The 19,305-nt window shown below is 44.9% G+C and overlaps 1 protein-coding gene across 1 annotated transcript in view; it reads left to right on the top strand.

Moving 5' to 3' along the window:
• T265_08236 (hypothetical protein) overlaps positions 1-18,958 on the top strand; it is a gene marked incomplete at both ends in the record, with an annotated part of 101,496 nt that extends 82,538 nt beyond the window's left edge. Inside the window, 2 exons of the mRNA XM_009173983.1 lie at positions 17,356-17,447; positions 18,878-18,958. Of these exons, the coding sequence (XP_009172247.1) occupies positions 17,356-17,447; positions 18,878-18,958 (173 nt within the window). The remainder of the gene's footprint in view (positions 1-17,355; positions 17,448-18,877) is intronic.
• Between the last annotated feature and the right edge of the window lie 347 nt (positions 18,959-19,305).

Here is a 19,305-nt window from a genome sequence, read left to right as displayed (position 1 = left end):
ATTCAACTGAATTTTAATCGGCCGGTCACGGAACTATTGTTTACTTACCCAGGACGTCGCTTCGTTTGCCTAACCAAATGACCGTTTACCGCTATCCTACTTATGAGTAGTATGTCACAGGCAGCAACACGTTCTGATGAAGCCTGCTTCCATCCTGGTAAACTCAGTCAAATTCCTCATCAGAAGCACCGAGAGGAAATTTCAGTATCTTTACGCTCGGATTCAACGACAAGTAACTGAATGTACCACAGTCGCTCACAGGTTTGTGAGCGTGACGATCACACAAGATCCCGCTGGAAGGCAAAATCGGCGATTTCCCCCATCTTGGAACCATACTGCTGAATGAACATGACCCGTCCTTTAAAAGCGATCCGTCCAGACACTACGGCCTAATCGCATACCGAAGTCGAATGCATACATCGAGAAGATGGGCCTAATGGTTTAGCTTTCTAACTGCCAGACCTTCCACGAAGATCGCCAAAAGTGCTGATCAAGCACCATTATGAAAAAAAGCTTGAGTTAGCATAAGTTTGTGCCTTAAGGAAGGATTTGCCTTGAACTCTTTTATCCCGACCATTCATACTACTCATACTATACTCTCGAGTGACCTGGATTCAAGCACAACATAAGTTTTACGGAAACTAGGGGATTGTGCCTACCTGACGAATCCGAAGAAGGACTGTCTCAGAGATTTCAGCGACCTCATGAGTAGTGTCATGCCAAGAGAAACAATTCATCATTCCGAAATTCATGTCTACTAAGCCCCATCAGGGGCGAAATCGGTTGTGGACTGGCAGAGAGTCTTCAGAAACCCTGTGAGTAATGGATTATATTACGACATCTCGAATATTTCACCAACTGAAACCTAAGGTGGCGTGGTACAGCAAATTCAGTTTCGCCTGAGTTTCCCGTGAAAATCAAATTACAAGTTGTGGAAATCCGTGGAATTTGGGTCGGGAAATCGGGTGATGAGCACAACTGTTATGTCACCTGAGTGCTTGTCGAACTGTTTTCAGGAACCTGGCACACAGGGCTGGATAGACAAATTACTTCTTGAAAATTGCGGTGACCTTCAAGCAACATATTTATTTGAAGAAACGAGAGTTGCTGCCGATATTCGGTTGACGGCTCTGCTAACATCCAGTCAATATGCATTTTTTTTTTGGGGGGGGGGAGGGAGTACACATTCTTATTTCCGTGCAGTCCTCTTTGCCCTATGGACATTCAGTGTTCACCTTGGTTCCTTGGTACCGTGGTAACCAAGCATTTATACCTGTGTTCCGTATGCGATGTACCTTGATTTGAGTGTAACTCCATTTGGAGACCAGAGTTTTTCTTACACTACAACAATACGAAAAGACGAGGGAACTTTGGAACTTCACAGACCACTGGGGGAATAAAAGTACGACGCGCAACGCCCTTCGTTGGAGGAGTGGAAGGGGGGGGGGGGAAACTGGACTGGGCACGCTCTTCTCACGGGCAGCTTCAAAGTTTCAAAGCACAGTGTACAGTGCCCACCCGGATGGAACTTCATCCAGTTCAAGGGTCCTATACCGCCTTCAGATGCCGAAGATGAAGGCAAATTTCACCAGTTCGCGGTAGCTTTGGAATAACCAACGCCATCTGAAATGAACAGCAATCGCCCTCGAACAAAATTATAGAGGTGTTCTATCCTGGTGAGGAGGTGTCAGAACAGCACCTGGCCTTTTAGGTATTGCGACAAGATGATTCATTCATTTCAGGTCAGTGAACTGTCAAGCTCCGACATGGTTACTTCTTCATTGAAGGGTATTGCGATAATATCACTGTTTGTCATTGGAAACTTATAATATGGATGAATGATATAATTCATACCGTTGAGTCGCTATTCTTCAACACCAGCGAATAGAGGTGAATTCAACCTGGCCTGAACTCTGGTCTTGAGCCTAGGTGGATCTTTTCCAGATAAGCCCCGCAAAAAATTAACCCCCGCCACCGAAAAAAGATTAGAAAAAAGAAGATACGAAATTTGCACCTTTAGTTTTTATTGAGGGGGGTGAAATTGAGACATGTCATTATTAATTTGCGTGAAAAGGTCCGCTTTTCGATACCTTTGCCTCTAAACGAACTCACACAAGTGGCTGTACACTAAAGATCGGTGTGTGCCACATTCCCATTTATTCTGCATCTTGCAGATGTGCCAAAGAGATTCGATGGTTTGTGTGCGAGCTTCAGTCGTTGGATCCACAAAGTTTTCGGTATGGGTAGCCGTTTCATGAGTATAATTCATGTCAATCATCGTTTCAGTTCCTCGGTATGATGCCCACATATCGGAGATGATGATTGAGTCAGGAGCGATGCAGGCCTGGATTGTGTCCATCAAAGTGGCCGCAGTTCGATCTGGCACTGCATACATGAACACCCGACAGATCCTTTCGAAAATCCACTGCTAGGGAAGGACTCGCCCTGTGTGATTGTTACGGCAAGATATTAGCGTTTCATCGATTTCGACTTGTTGACCTGAGCCGGCGATAACTGTTAGAGTCTGCCAGGCGCAAACTTCGCGAAGAAAGTTCATCTAGTCAACAGCGGTCGTGTGGCTAACAGATAATTGCTCTGAGCAGAATTTGACTTTTGCCAAATTTGTGGACTAGCATTAAATGAATAGAATTACTGTCCGAACCTCCATCCTAGACCGCTTCAGCCAAGTTCCCTTTCGAAGACGGATTTCTTGCCCACACTGTCGGGTATTACACCTCCACCCATCAGAAACAGTTGAAAGTGTCATCTGGTGGTCATTGTTGCATAAACGTTGTTGATGGATCACTCCGTGGCTTCGCAAAAAACGTATTGCCGTCTCCTTGTGATGAACGAGAGTTGAAAGCGTCAGAAAGTTCACTTAAGGTTTTACGAAGGTCCTAAGGGAGAAAAATTTTGCACAAAATGAGTCTAGATGCGGATAAGGAATTATTTTTATCAAAAATAGGTCAAGACTGTGTGCGCGCATTAACTTGTAGCTGGCAACACGTGGGAGGTGGGGCTTAAGTTTTCGCACATGCACTTTTTGCATTAGCGACGGGGCTTATCTGGAAAAGATCCGCCTAGGTTGCTTGCACTGCGACATTCCTGGAACCTGTCGCAGTTGAAATCAATATTAAACATACTGGGTACAGTGACAATCTGGGTTCGAACCCCAGAGACACACACAGTTGTTAAAAATGCCCGTCAGTCTTCGGTCCAATAATACGTAAACATGCTGTCTCAGAAGTAAATAGGAAAAAGAACCTCTCTCCGCCTCAAGAACCGAAAAAGGGGAGTATAGCAACGCAAAATAACCCAGCAGTTGTCGGGTCATCAATCAGTTAGTTCTGAAAATTGTATCGCTCACACAACCTAGACACGAAGCTAGCCACTATGATAAGCAGATACACTGTCCGGTCTCAGTTACTGACGCCCAGAGGTGTTACCTCTCTGGATCAAGAGTTGATCGGAGACCCTCGGGTGGGTTTTGCTATTCGCCATCTTCTGGAAGCAACACTTCACAGGAGGACCTGCTTCCTTATCACTCTACCTTGTTCCTCGTGAACAGAACTACTTATGTGTGCAAGGTAAGTAGTAGGGGCTTGATGTTTTTGTTTCCAGTTGACTTCTTGTTAGGATTTCTGACAGAGTCCTTTGTATTCAACGCATATTGTGGAGCAGGCAGTCAATATTGGTATCTTGTAGCAAATATATTTATTAAAGTCTTCCCTGTCTGATATAAGTAGTATGCTGCAAACTTTCGGCTTAGTATCACGGACATCTCGGTAAGGGGATCACACAAAACCATGAGAAAACCAACGGTAAATACTCTTTACTTTGGACTGATCACTTCTGCAGATGCGTTGCTCAAATAACTCGCAGGTCGTGCACACTTCATATCAATCCCATGCTATGCCTGAACGGCAAAAATTTGTGAGTTTTTCATTGCCGGAAGAGAACTCTAGAAACCGATCGATCATGAACGTTGACTGACCTTCCCCATATGCCTAAAGTACAACTATCTCTCCTCGTAATTTTTTTTATTATGTGGCAGAGATGAGGAAAAGAGAAGTTATGTGGGCACACATTCGAGCGCTGTCCAAAGATACACTGCTTGTATAATCCCAGTTTGTCTGGTCTATATGACGGTGTACTTTGATTGCGGTTGATATAGAGCAAGTATCATCCTGCTCAGTATCCTTGATTCATAGGATGAGCAGGCGGCGCCCTCTCGTTAATTCGTTATACACAATCCTGTTATTGTGCTCAGAGTGAAGGAGATATGAGCAATCACTTGCTCTTTCTCGTGTCGAAGGTCATGTGATCTGATAAGACGTGCTTTGGTACCTTTTGTTTGGACTTGAAGCGTTCATTTCAATCATAGCTTATTGTTGAAGCGAGAAGAAGGGGCGAGATGACTCAGGCTGCAAGGTCCCTGGTTCGAACCCGACCTCTGCCATTCGACTCGCCCAATCTAGACTCGGGCAACCTAGCAGCCCTCATGCTTCCTTCGGGTGGCATGGCAGCTAGGCGCCGAAAAGGTGGTACAGCTGAGCAATGCTAACTCTTTAAACTATCCTGCCGTACGGGACTTATCAGTGACCTATCACGGCAACACGTGTTTACTGTTAGGAACCACCCATACTTTACTGGAGTCATCAGGCGAATACAACTTACATCGCCTAGTGAACGTACTGAGTTGTTCCGCTTATGTCCACATTTTCCCATCCGTAACTAGCATTTATTTCACTAATTACATTCTGTTGCCTGGTTATCCAGGTGGGACACGACCAGTAGGTGGGATTGTCGCATCCGCCCGGTTCTGCACACACCTGCATACCCTCGGTACCAAATAAGTGTTGAATAAATCATCCAAACTGATTTAAGCTTGACACGGAAATTATCGCCCCAGTGGTAATTACGGCTTTAACACCAGTCCTCGTAAGCGATATACTGGATTGGAACAAAAACAGAGGTGCTATCTTCGAATTACAAATGTCCACACTGAAGTAGCCATCAGCGATTAATAAACTCCGTCCCTGTGACAAAGATAATCAAATATCTTGGATTTTTACTCTGACATTGAAAGATCTGTTGTTCGAACCCTACCATGGTTTTTCCATTTGAGCAACCTGTCAGTAGCTTGGTCAGTGTGTTTCCTTGCTTTGCCTCAGAGGGAGAATATCACAAGATGAGTAAAACCCTCATCTTAGAAGTCGTCACTCGAGGAGCTAGTCCCTGTGTGACTAGGCTGTGTATCCCGTCTGACTGAGTGAGACGTCATCACACGGCTGTTCAGTTGCTCACAGCCGACCGGTTAAATGTGCAGCCACTGACCGGAGGATCGCGGTTTCAAGACTATCTGAAGTCTCGTGAGATGCGCACAATTCCCAATAAGGATGCAAAAGAGCTACAGGGCTTCTTGGTTTTTAGCATAGATTAACTTCCACGACAGGGCGAAATATCAGTTGAGAAAACAGCCTTGCATTTCATCATTTACGCCCACCTCCCCAAGGGGTCGGCTTTTTCAGGTGAGTGACATATTCTCCAAGTGGCCTTGTCTATCGGTGACATCAGTCTTAGATGAGGAAGTCTTTTGATGAAGTTGTATGTTAAAAACACGAGGCAAAGTTGTGCATTAGGACACAGTCACTTCAAGTTTGCTCGAATGTAGCATTCCAAGAAATACAGAATGAACTTCCGAGTAGTTATAAGCCATTTTCGGTTTGAGTTCGTGAACACAGTTCAAGCAGTTTGACAAGCAGATGAACATTTAATGCGTGAAACCCTGTTAAAACGACCAGTTCCGTTTATCCCTTTCGCTGGGCTCACAACTAGCTTCATTGTGATTCGAGGTAAGCTCACAAATGGGTGTAGAACACGGTAAAAGCAATTTTTGTGTAAGTGCTGCTCAACCGCGCTCGCATATACGATGTTCCCCAATTCAATTGAGGAACATCTAAGGTCACTGTTCATCGCTTCGTCTCGATCGATTTGAACCGATGAGTTCTACTCACATTCATAATGGCTACGAGTTAAGGCACGTCATCATCGGTCGATAGGGAAATTAATTGTATATTTAAGGATACGTTTGGATGATCATTAGATGCGTTCAAACAAAGGATTCACTTGGTGGAAAAAATCTGTGAACAACCTCCTTACAAAACCTTGTAGGTAGGGTTATAAGAGAACAAAGAGTGTACCATGCACTCTCTACTTCTGCGCAAGGTGGAATTTGTTGAAGGCCGCAGACCTACCAATCGATGGTAGGACACAATTTTGCGCGACCGGAATGGTCTCTAAGGCTGAACATGGGTTACCAGAATGCATATGAATCATTCAGCTGTAGCACCCTTTCGGCGCCTAGCTACCATGCCGCACGAAGAGGGCACGAGGGCTGAGATACTGCCAGGTCGCCCAAGCCTAGACAGAGGAAGTCGAGTGGCAGAGGTCGGGTTCGAACCACGGGCCTTCCAGTCAGTAAATTCGCGATCTAACCACTTGAGCCATCTCGCCCCCAATGCATATGAAACAGGAACTCGGATCGACAGAGTGTTAGCTCCAGTTCGGCGCAGGTTAAAGCTTAGAAAACCACTTAATATTTGACTTGTTCTTCGGGTTCTTCATTATTAGGCCAAAACTAAGAACCACATTTAAACTTGGTTTTTGAGAATAATGCACTGTGGTCGGGCGCCCTCGTATGAGGTGTCCTTGAACAGGCTCTAGCTGGCCTGGCTTAGTGGCAACACCTTGCATTGCCAAAAGTGTGTTTGACCGAACGATCCGTCGTTTTTGTTTTTGCATCAAACTGAAAGTCAGCCTGGGGTTCGCACGAATGAGTGAGCTACCAACTAAATTTAATGTCTGAATGAAGAGCCATATGATTTCGTCCTCTACAATGAACACGTCCAACTTGATTGGCAAATCTTGTGGCGAGCTCGAACCGGTTGTCAGAAAAAGACAAACCTTCCTTCAGTAACCTGTCAATCAACGGCAAACTAGGGCTGTTCACTGCTGGGCCTACGTGCTGAAACGTCTAGGCTCGTACCACCCTGAAAAAAGCTTCAGGCATTTTTTTAACCAATAAACGCTAAACTGTTGTCATGTCTGAGGACACATCACGTGATCTCTTTTGCTTGCCTAAATTTATCGACTGAGTCGGTCAGACGTGACACTCATGGAACACAGTGAACGATCTACAGATTACTCGTTACATAAAAACTGTTACGCCGTTTTTCTGCCCCATGTCAGGAGAACAACCTATGGAAGAACGCCACCCTCAAGTTTCGACAGTCAAAAACCAATTTCATCCTTCAACAGGTAGACGCAACCCCAGATTTTGCGTTAACTTTATGGTTTAAATGAACCCACATTACATGGGATTCACGAACTGCACTCATTCTCGCACACCAGTTTTGAAGGCTCAGTGGAATCCCAGCTGCAGAAAGTCCGCCTCACGTCGCCGTTGGCGCGATATTCGAGACAGCACAATATTTTTTCTTGAGGGAACAGTAGTCATAATGTTTTTGAGAATTCACTGACAGACGAGGACAGGTTTAGTCCTTCTTCTTCCGGGGTCGAATATCGTACCAACTGTAATATGAGGCGATCTTTGTGCAGCAGATTCCGTTGAAGAATATCCTAAACGAGAGGTTCAGATGAGTCATTCGTTAAAACAAAAAAAACGGCATTTTTAGCCAATCAGCCCGTCGATCTGGGGCTGATCGTCTCTTCCCTAGGATACGTTTTTCCCCACATGAATACGAAATTCGATGGTGCCACTATTGACCGGGTGGTATACTTTACACATGTGTTCGCCGTCTTCCATAGGGAGGGGTGGGGCAAACTAGGCGATTGCAATGACTGAACACGCCAAAGAACTGCACACACTTGTGACTTTTCGTTAGTCCTAAACCCGACTAACCAGACTGACATTCACTCACCTGCTACACGCTTCCCGACACCGAGCAAGTGTTAACAAAGCGCATAAGCAACTAAAAGCGAAACGATGTCCGATTAAACTCGGCTGACACGCATAGCTGCGCACAACTACGTATCGATGCGTGTGCATTACCTTCGATTCGCCCCCCGGCCTAAAAACAGCTGTTTTCTGTCGTGCGAATACTGCGCGCAGACGATCGTGCGCGAAATGCTTGTCAGTTTGACGGGTAACGGAACTACTTTCGAACGGGACGAATCCAGGTCTTTTTTTAGAGAAAAAATAAAGCTGCGTTTCGTTCGATGTTTTTAAGAATGAACTTATGAACTGAGTTGACATGATGCTTCCTCGACCCCGTATGTTTAGGGGATGTACCTGGATAATTTGATTGAGTTGGACAGTGCAGATCACATTAATCCCTGACTTATGCACCAACTTGGTCTGGACGGCGAATTCACATGGAACCCCCCCAACTGAATCTTTCGTCCACCCAAGAAGGGCCAAACCGGTCGTGGGTTGTCGAGACGTTTTCAGAAACCTTATGAGTAGTGTATTACGCCTAAACAATGATTCATATCTGGTAACAGTTTGGAGAAAAATATCTCAAAAAAGAATGATGTTGTCGGAGTTCCTACCAAAAAATTTCTAGAATAAACTGATCTGATTAAAGGGAGAGGAATATATTGGCACCTCTGGGTAAGACAGATTCATTCAGAGAACCGAAACCGATCCAACTGAGGGGTTTCGCTTTTTCAGAGGTTTTGCGTCTATACCTCCGAACGCACAGAAGACTTCATCCATCTAACTGGATAGTATTTGGTTATGACGCCTATTGGTGACCTTGAAATCACTGTTTCCTATTTTACCTCCCAACAACATCACTCCCTCCCAACAAGGTGCTCCAGAAACGGAAGTATTCGCGGGAAGCTCGTTGTAGACTTCCGTGTGCAGATACCCGTAGACGTTTTCACGCTGAATTTCATGAGACCCATTTTCCGTCCACGTAGTGAGGTCAGAATCGAGAATGTTGCATCCTGACTGCATGACTGCTCATCGGATGGCGTTGTCACGCTACAGATGACAAACCTCCATAACCCGATGGGAGCTCCAAGTTGGAGTTCCTAGGCAGCACGCACGAGAGTGTCTGCGTTTAAAAAGGTCGAGTTAACCTGAAATTCATACAAGGATTCTGGTGGACCGTTTCTGGTTTTACCTTTCGCATCGAACCATGCCGGTGAACCCCCGCGCACCACAGACACTTTCAGATGTCTGCGCAATCAACCGAGATCCCCGTAACTTGTCAAAATCCGACGGAATAAGAGCAGAGGGTGAATAGAAAGGGCAGGTCTAGACTCATAAACGTGCCCAACTGATGGCCCACAAATGTCAGTTCACAGGTCAAACTCATTTTGTGTATGTAAAAGAAGGTGGCCCACGGCATCCGAGGCGCACACATGTGACTGGCTAATGCTGACTAGCAGAGTTCCGTTTGCTGGTGTGGACAGTCACCTCTTGCATCGTGCAAATGCCATTTTTTGTGTGAGTGCTGTTCGACCGCACTCGCATGTACGATATTCACTAATTCAATTGAGGAACATCCAATTTCACTGTTCATCTCTCTGTCCCGATCAATATGAACTGATGAGTTCTACTCACATTCATAATGGCTACGAGTTAAGGAACGATGAGAAACAGAAACCAGTCATAAACTGAAACTGGGGCTTCTACTGGACTTCGCTCGTGGTACTTCCCCAACCGACAGCCAGAGCGGTCTAACACCAACAGGTATGTACGTTAGACAGGCAAGTTCAGGTGTCGTATTTCGTTTCAACTGGTGCTAATTCAAGGGAGCAGCGCAGTAACGCCGACCTGAGACCAGTTTTTGGCACTCGCGTGGTGTTGATTCGGTGAGCAGTTTTTAAGATTCGTTGTCAAAGTACAGCTTCGCACCAGTGTGTCAGTTTTGCCATCAAAAGACTTGTCACAACCTTCGGAATACTAGTGAAGAGAAGAAGGCCTTCGCTGCGGAGATATTTATTAGAAAATGCCAACTGAACAGTTACAGACCATTGGACGGGCAAGCAAAACTCTCATATGTATCTTATTTACAAAGACTGAACATCCATCTTCGCCTTGAACGCGTCTTCCTGAACTTTTCTAGATATTCGTTGAGTGTTGCTGAAGTCCAAGCAAATGCAACAAAGTGACTCCACGAATTCCGCAACAGATCTCTCTTGTCAAGCGAATTTACAAGAAGAAAACACACTACTCGCGTGCCTCCCCATCAGTAGTATCACCGTTACACTACTAGTCATGATTTAGGACTGCTCGCAATGATGCCGCATTTTCAACACCCCACAGTGCAAATCCCTGTTGTTGACCAATTTCCATCCACAGTTATTTTGAAAGTACTGTCAAGGATTACCTTGGACGCAGGAATGTAAAACTTGGGCATGACAAAAAGGTGGCCATCGATCATAAGGTGTGTTGCAACGTGCACAAAGGTGTCCACTGCTGAACGTGTAAGAACACAAACGAGTTGACACTGAACGAGCTTTGACTATCCTAGTTTGTTCACAGGTACTCGAAATCGGTGGTGAAAATGCTTGTGGATCGTTTTCATTTCGACTGGTCAAAAAACAAAATTGAGTGAATCTCTGCCTGCTGTCGCCGTGTCTCTTAACAAAGTTCACGTTACTGCCTGTCTAAGACCACCCGTTGATCACCATTGAAAATTGGTCCGCACCATGATCAAGCGTTCTATTGGTTCATTTAAGAACGCGTTTAACCCCTCCCCACAATCAGCTGTTCGGTCTGCTAGTGGACGTTCTGTAGCCAGTGACAATTGGAGGACTGTCCGGCATCTACACACATACGTCCTCTCACACAAAACTCACTGGACCACAGTTTTGCAATTGTAACATCAAGTATGGCGACGGGGCTGCACTGGCTGCCAAACGAAGCGGAGCCAATCATAGACAAGGCTGTTCGAAATACCTACGAATCTATACGATTCTGGTGTACTGGTGAACACACCGCAAGTGTTTGAGATGATTTTTAATACCGTTTGACCGGAAAAACTGTTTTTCAATCATAATAACCGTTCTGTAGATTAAGCTTGTTAGACTGAAAATGTTGACAACGCCTACTTCTTTCTCAGTAAAAGAGGAGCTTCCTTCCAAAAAAAAGAACGATTTCTTTCTGGTTCACCAGATCTTTGGTCCGAAGAATTTCGAAGTAGAAGCGCTACTCAACAGGAAAGTTGCTGTCCTGCATCCATCTACAAGATAAAACGTTCCGCCCTCGATGCGCAGCATTTTTGCAGCTCAGGCGTGTGCTCACTCACCCCCCTTACCCACGGCTCACTAATGGTACCGTTTCGGCCAGATCAGATAAGCAAACTGCATTGGCGCTGCTCTGTAATGTGCCATGAGCTCCCGCTGAAACAACATATACCTATTGTTGCAAGCGAAATAAGTGCTGCGGAGCTCAGCTGAAGTGAACGTTTTAACGTGAAAACGAACAAATCGCATCAGATAAACGTCGCCCGGTAAAACAGACTTTGTAGTGATGTTATTGCTAAAGCGGTTGTCATAACAATGAAAAATTTTCACTTCGACCTAACCAGACGATAGAAGAGTTCAACTACTCTGAGTTGGTTTGTGACTTGAGAAAGTTTGAACTAATTTGGAGGAGGTCTACGATAAAATGCCGTAGGCGATGACCAATTGTGTGGTTGTCCTCACAAGTTACCAAGACTGGGCAGAATTATACATCGTCTAAAAGTCAGGTAGCTGTAGCTCGTCTGTCGTAGCTATCAGCTCGACTACCTCGCACTTAGGGAGTGGACAGCTGAACTCCTCCAGTAGACTATTCTGCCTGGGAATTCGTGACAGGTGGATCAACATAACCAGGGCAATGACTGGGTCATCTTTCGAGCCATCCGGCAAACAAGGTACACTCCTCAAATGTGAACATATTCCCTGTTCAGAAGTGATGACTGAGTTGCGTTCAGCGTTCACTTGTTTGAATAGTGGTAACGGGCCCTCCTCGCATGCCGGACGTCCGGAGTTCAAACCCTAAGGATATGCACTTTTGATAAGCTCTGATAAGAGCGAAACTCGAGTACAGTGCTCCGGCATTTGATGTAACCTCATCAGAATAACTGTGCAAGGACAGAGAAGAGACTGCTCAAGTCCCACAGCCTCCTGGGACTATTCTAATGATAGGTGCCTTGTTACACCTAGAAACTGGTCAGTGCTGGTTCATCGACGACAAGCGATCAGCTTTCAACAAAATACGACCACTTGTACCGAATGGTAGCATTCAGCTTTCAGCCAGAGAGTCGCGGGTTCGAATCCACCCAGAGATTCATGAGATGTGCATTGTTGATGATTCACAGTTAGCATGAAAGGGTTGTTTATAGGGCTTCTAAGATTTTGGACACACACTGCCTGCACACCTGCCAAACAAGTGAACAGATGATCATGTTCCATGAGCGGGGGCAATAATATTGGCTTCCAGTCTTAAAGTTCCATCACTTTCCAGCGCTCAAACAGCCGTTGAACTGAGAAATCACATCAGTTTCAATCATCTCAGTTACCATGATGATTTCTTATTAAAAAAACGATCGTGAATTTTCGAAGGATTACCTTTAAAGTTCAAAGTTTCTTTTAGAGTAGTATGACTCGTTTCGTCAGTATGATTGACCCTACAAACACACGTACTTTTAGTACTCTTAGTTCACCATCAAAAGCAAGATCACCCCCATCGTGTTGTACGTAATAAATATCTCCTTCTTTTTTCACAATACTCTGTCTCGCTGGGTGGTTTGACAGAAAAAATCACCCGATGCATACCATAAAATGCTTGCGATCCCCATCTTTGGAAATATGTAGTTTGATCCTAGCACTTCAAAAAGTCTCCTCGCTAAATACGGGATTGTAACCATGGTGACTGAAAATTTCCCTCCTCCCAAAACTCAACCAAAGCTTTTAGTATCACTTTCTGGACTTACCACAGTTTTAGACAGGTGCCTAGCTACCATGCTACCCGTATGAAGCCCCAGGCCGAGATACTGCCAGGTTACCAGAGTCTAGACAAGAGCAAGTGAGATGCCGTGGTTGGGTTCGAACCATGGACCTTCCGGTCAGTAAGTTTGCGCCTTAATCACTGAGCTGTCTTAGCTTAGACATCTTGGACGGTTGCAGTTGACTGGATTCCGTCCTGACAGAGATGGTGTAAACGTCATGGCCCAGTGAAGATTGGTCCTGAGCAAACAAACTTCATTCTCTTTTTCACAAAGGAAACTACTCACAAGGTTGCTGAAAACGCTTCGACAGCCGACGAATAGGGCTCATTATGAACGAGAGATTCAGTTGAGTTTCTCGTCAAAACCAATTTGATTTGCAAATGAGTGTAGTTCTTGAAAACAGTGCAATTTGGGTTCAATTAGATCATATAGTTGACGGAAACTCGGGGACTATGCCTGACTATGAGCCCCAAGAAGGGAGAAACCTGTCGTGGGCTGTCGAAGAGTTTTCAGCAACCTTGTGAGTAGTTTCCTTTATGAAAATATACTGCGATATCTCGAATATCGTGTCAACTGAATCATGAGGCGGCCTGTGGGCAGCACTTTCAGTTGGAGGACATCATAAACAAGAGATTCAATTGAGTCTCCAGTGAAAACCAAATTGATTTGCAAATGAGTCTATTTCTCAAAAAAGCTTCATTCTCAGTTTTGCTTCGCAAACAGAATTGCTGATGCGAAAACATCGTCCGATGACACACGGACTCTAGCATGGGAAGAGGCATGACGGCGGTGCTCTACACAATCAATCTCTTTTCCAGCCTCGCCTAAACACCTGTCTACAGTATCCTACCACCACGCAGAGCCTCGTCCCTAGCCGTGGCTCGGGACCTTCGAAGTACCGTCCCAACTTTACTTTACTTGGAAGAATGTGTTTTTTATTCAACCGGCGGTTCTTGCCAAAACCGGAGTTGAGCTTCTTTTGACAAAGTAGGTCTTTCAGGAGCAATATCCCAACAGTTTTTCTCTACCCAGACCACCTGCATCTGATCACACCGAAACTGTTACCGAAAGAAACGATCGGCTAGAGTTTCTTATTTGCTTTGAAAAGCTATGTATCACGGAACCGCTGAAGATTGCAACCGTCCGACGACGAACGCCTAACTCGTACTTATAACAAGTTGCGAGATAATGTGAGGTTGCCGGGAAACACACTTCCACCAGGTGTTTGGATCAGGTGTATGCACTCGAGAATGTAAACAGAATTAAGCAGGTGCCCTACCCATAAGGTTGCTGAAAATTCGTCAACAGCCCACGACCGGTTTCGCCCTTCCACTTCGGGCTCATCAGGTAGGCGCAGTCCCCGGGTTTCCGTCAACCTTATGTTCTACTTGAAACCAAATTGCACGAAATTAGCGAATATACACCCATTTGCAAACTAATTTGTTTTTTATTTTACGAGACACTCACCTGGAACCCAGCTGAATCTCTCGTTTATGATGTTCTCATGCAAGTGAGTGTGCTGCACCAGGCCGCCTCATGTTTTAGTCGCTACGATATTTGAAATATCGCGATACATGTGTATCTTTGTAATGTACTACTCATTAAGGTTGCTAAAAATTCGTCGCAGAATTAAGCGAATAACAGCTGAATCTGTCACCTAAGATGTTCTTCGACCGCCTCGTGTTTTGATTGTTAGTGCAGTGTATTTCCTTCGCATGACATACTACTCACACTGTTGAACCGCTTTCACTTCCTAAAAGACACTTACTCTGTTCCTCCTAGAAAAGGTTAGATTACTTGTAAGTTGAAAGAAATTATGTAGTGAGAGGGACCAAACTTAGTAGCTGTCACCCGAAATTCTCAGAAGGATATATTTGTCGCGGACGATTGGTACCCCTTTGAAAATGCAGTCAAAGGACACAATCTTGATAAATGTTCAGAAAAATCCCGAGAGTATGAACATTTCAATTTTGTGGCTTGACTAGTTGAAAGAATAATGGTTAATAGTGTGGAATTAACACTATAATTCACTCGAGTAGTTCGATGGTTGACATCATGGACTTCGAGCCCCTCGATCTGGGTTCGGATCCGTGAACGCGTTTTCAGATTGGCCGTAAGTTTGTGCATACACACTGTTTCCTTACCAAAAATAAAATAAAAATAATCGTTCAGCTGTAACACCCTTTCGGTGCCTAACTGCCACCCGAAGGTTGCACGAGGGCTGGGATACTGCCAGGTTGCCCAAGCCTACGCAAAGGGGAAGTCGAGAGGCAGAGGTCGGGTTCGAACCTCAGATCTTCCGGTCACTAAATGCGCGCTCTAACCACTTGGGCCACCTCGCCTCTTCACCAAAAATAACGTAAAGGGATTGCCGCACTGCCGTTTGGACACAAATCGAAAACACTGAAGAGGAATTCTTGTCTGTTCCTTAAGAGAACTCACAGCGTCTTCAATTTACCAGTGCAACCCGTTCACAGCTGAGTATCACTCTAAATCAGTAACGAAAAGTTTGCGATCCGAGTTTTCGATCGAGCAGTTAGCAGTTTCTAGCCGTTATAACGTTGATAGTAGCCAAAACAGCTGTCGACCTCGTTTTTCGCGTCTCTCAATCCCAAGAAAATCTTGTTCGTGGGATTTGCCCCAAATCCTGTCATTCGTTTTTCTTGACGAACGGACAATTGTTTCCGGATATGCAGCAAACAAACACAACAAGAGGCAAATGAGGATAACCACAATCGTTCCAATGGACCGGATGAGCACTGCTCATCCAGACGAACATTCATCTATACGTATGTATACATATATATGTATACATACATATACATATACACACACACGAGGATGATCGGCAGCGTCGTCCAAATTGGTCGGTTGTATGGTTGTAAGTGAGCCGCCCCCCCCCCCGGCGAACACGTGATCAAGTTATTACCTGATCCAAAAGCACAATGAGGACAGTACGTTGAGGGAAAAGACCGAATTTGTTGCAAATGAGGACGGCCCATTTTCTAGCTACTTTGTTTCAATCGCTTTCTAAGAATCCGCGATTTTCCGCCAGTTTTCAGTCAACGTTTCAATCCATACCTGAAGCCAGTCTAGGCTGAAAAGCTGGGAAGCATCCTCATTGGGAACCATCGGCAGTGGGCCGCTCACCAAGCTCCATAGGGATTCGAACCTCAGACCTTCTGACTAGCAGTTGAGAGTTGAACCACTCGGCAGTGAGCGACCGATTAACCCTCACTTAGAAAGGGCATATCGTCACTCATCCTTCAACCACGGAATTCACATCACGTGGTCTCGAATCCACTTATCTGTCGAGTAACAACTGTTCATCTGGAAGGTTCATAAGACTTGTGAGTATTCTCAAGACAGTTTTATTCAAAGACTGCCCCCGAAAAAGGAAACGATTGAGCACCACGGTTTTGCTCTTCAGAAAAGATCAGCATAGGAGAGTGACAAAAAGTGCTCGGCCAGTTTTCAAGAAATACACTCATTTGCAAATCAATTTGGTTTCCACGAGAGGCTCAAATGAATCTCTCGTTAATGATATTCCACAACTGAATGTGTTGCACACTGCGATATCTCGAATATCGTGTCAACTGTAACATGAGGCGGCCTGTGTGAAGCACATTCAGTTGTAGAATATCATAAACGAGAGATTCAGTTGAGTCTCTCGTGAAAACCAAATTGATTTGCAAATGAGTGCATTTCTGGAAAACAGTCTTATTGGGGTTCAAGTAGAACATAGGGTTGACGAAAACTCGAGGACTGTGCCTAACTGATGAGCCCGAAGTGGAAGGGCGAAACCGATCGTGGTCTGTCGAAGAGTTTTCAGCAACCTTGTGAGTAGTTTCCTTTATGAAAGTGCTCGGCTAGTTGTTCTCTTTCTGGAGAGAGTTTACTTCTACGCGATTTCGAAATCAACTGGAATACAGTGGCCGCGACGTCTGAACCCACCACCCGACGCATGATTTGCTGAAGTACCAAGTTTTCCACTCCACTTAATTCTACGAGGAATCCCTCCAACATAGAACAGTTTGGATGCCACGTGATTTGTCCGCACTGCCATATCCACAGAACAGAACATACCTTTTTGAACTGAAGGAGATCGGATTTGTGGCAGAAACACATCTAAGATGCCTTCTGCCCTTGGCTGCCATATCTAGTAGCTGAGACTCTATGCCTTGTACCATCAGGCTCGATTAGAATGAGCTCAACTCAAGAAGGATGTTTCTTGAGCCACAATGATCACGTGTTCATATTTCAAAAATGCAGTAAACGAAATGAGATTAGGATCTAGAGCAAAGCAATATACTACTGAACTCGTAATGTGGTTAGTTTTCTTGTCGGTGAAAAAATTCCTTCGTTCTCATTTCGGTTTCGCCAGGTGGCTTTTTAGCACCGGTTGAGGACATGTTCGTTGATTTGTTGGCTTATCTGCTTGTTAGGAAGCGGGTTGAGGCACAACGAGGGGTCAAAGTGAGTAACAGTACTTAGGTTTTAATATACTTGCTGCTAGTCAGGGCTGATCTCCGATCACGATTAATCGTTCGGTTCCATTCGTTGGTTTTTTATCCTGATTGGTCAGCTTGGCCTCCATACTTTCGTCCTCTAGTCGGTGCTAAATAACCTTTGTCCCTGACCCCTATGGTCTCCACCCTGTGACCTTCACGGGGTTTTTGTTTCTTGGTTTATTTTCTCCTGGTGGGTCTAGCCAACACCGGGGGTGGGGAAGAACACCATCGAATAATGGTTCCAACTGGAAAAGCGTCATCTAAACAAAGAACTGGTCCTCGATATAAGTAAGGTTTGCAGGGATCTCGAAATCGCCAGACTGGTTATTTACCTGGCGGTCTGGGCAATAGGTGGCCAGTGTACAGACAGTCGTTTTTGAACAACAAAGAAAAAAAGAGCACTTTAAATCGTAACTCAAGTTTCTCTCCAGTTTCCCGCGTTACCACAGCAGGATGGGTTAACTTTGTCGTTTTTTACCTCGAGATATGTTCATTATTTTTTCTCCTTCTTCCATTGCGTCAAAAGTTTTTACCCATACAATACATTGTGTAATCCAACAGAGCATAGTTTGAGAGTACAAAGTTCTTCAATCAACTATTGATCCAAACTTACATCACGTTCTGGTGTGAACTTGTGGTCATCGGGGTCGCATCGTTCCTGTGTTCGTTTTGTTCACCAAAGTAAATCTATTCTCAAAAGCGTTCCGAAAGAATCCTAAAAATGATTTGAAACTTCCGAACAGGGAGTTGCAATCCACCGTTATGATTGGCTAGGCGGGAGTGCATTGACTTACACTTATTTTGAACATGACAGATTCTGTTCACGTGACTTAATGCTGATTGGCTAGCCGAGTGACAACTGCTCAGAGGAAGGATTGTGGGACGGAATGGAGAATGGACTGAATGAGAACATCATTCGCCTCTTGGACGTAATGAGGAGACGTGATAGATTCAGATAGAAATCACATTCTGCTGGACCAAGCTGGGTAATTTTATGATGTGAGTCAACTGCCATCAATCCAATCAATATTCACCGTAACCGTTCCAGTGGTTTTACAAAAAGGTGTCACGAGCACCCTGAACTCTGCGACACTGAACCAAATCTATGTCAATAACTGTATTTGAGTTAGATATGTTGCCAAAAGAACGAGGAGATGGCGGCCGCGTGAACCTCCCAATCGAGGTCCGGATGACCTGACTGCAGACGTAGACACTAACCCCTCTCATGTCCTGCTGTTCTGCAAATAAGAGGGTCTTCTTAAAAGTTGCGTTGCAGCGACTGCATGTATCTAAGAAAATATGGTACGTATATGATAAAATACACTCATTCGCAAATTAGTTTGGTGCTAACTCGACTGAAGCCCATCTGAAACTTTCGGTTATTCTGTTCTTCAGATGAATGCTCCGCGATACCACCTCCCCGTGGTTCAGTTGGCACCAGATATCGCAACACATTTTCTAGGTGGAATACGCTAGTTGCTAAGAGCTCCTCGACAATCTACAATGGGTTTGTCTCTTCCATTTCGAGTTTGTCAGTTGAGCGTAGTCTTCGAGTTTCCAACACCGTATGTTCTACTTTAGCCCAAATTCATGAAATACCCGCATCTGTCGAACAAAACTCAGCAACCTTACGAGTAGTATCTTTCATCAGGGATATATACTGTACTATCTAAAATATCCCACCAAATGAAACACGAGGTAGCCTTTCGCAGCAACACATGCAGGTGAAGAATAGGGACGAAAGGCCTCGTGTGGTTGCATGATTAACAAAAGTCTGTAGTCATTTCATATTGACCACATTCAGATGAGCGACTTCCCGTAGC

The sequence above is a fragment of the Opisthorchis viverrini genome (genome assembly GCF_000715545.1).
Source record: "Opisthorchis viverrini unplaced genomic scaffold opera_v5_205, whole genome shotgun sequence".
Classification (NCBI taxonomy): Eukaryota; Metazoa; Platyhelminthes; class Trematoda; order Opisthorchiida; family Opisthorchiidae; genus Opisthorchis; species Opisthorchis viverrini.
Note: the sequence above shows the minus strand (reverse complement) of the source record. Positions and strands in the feature narration are given on the sequence as shown.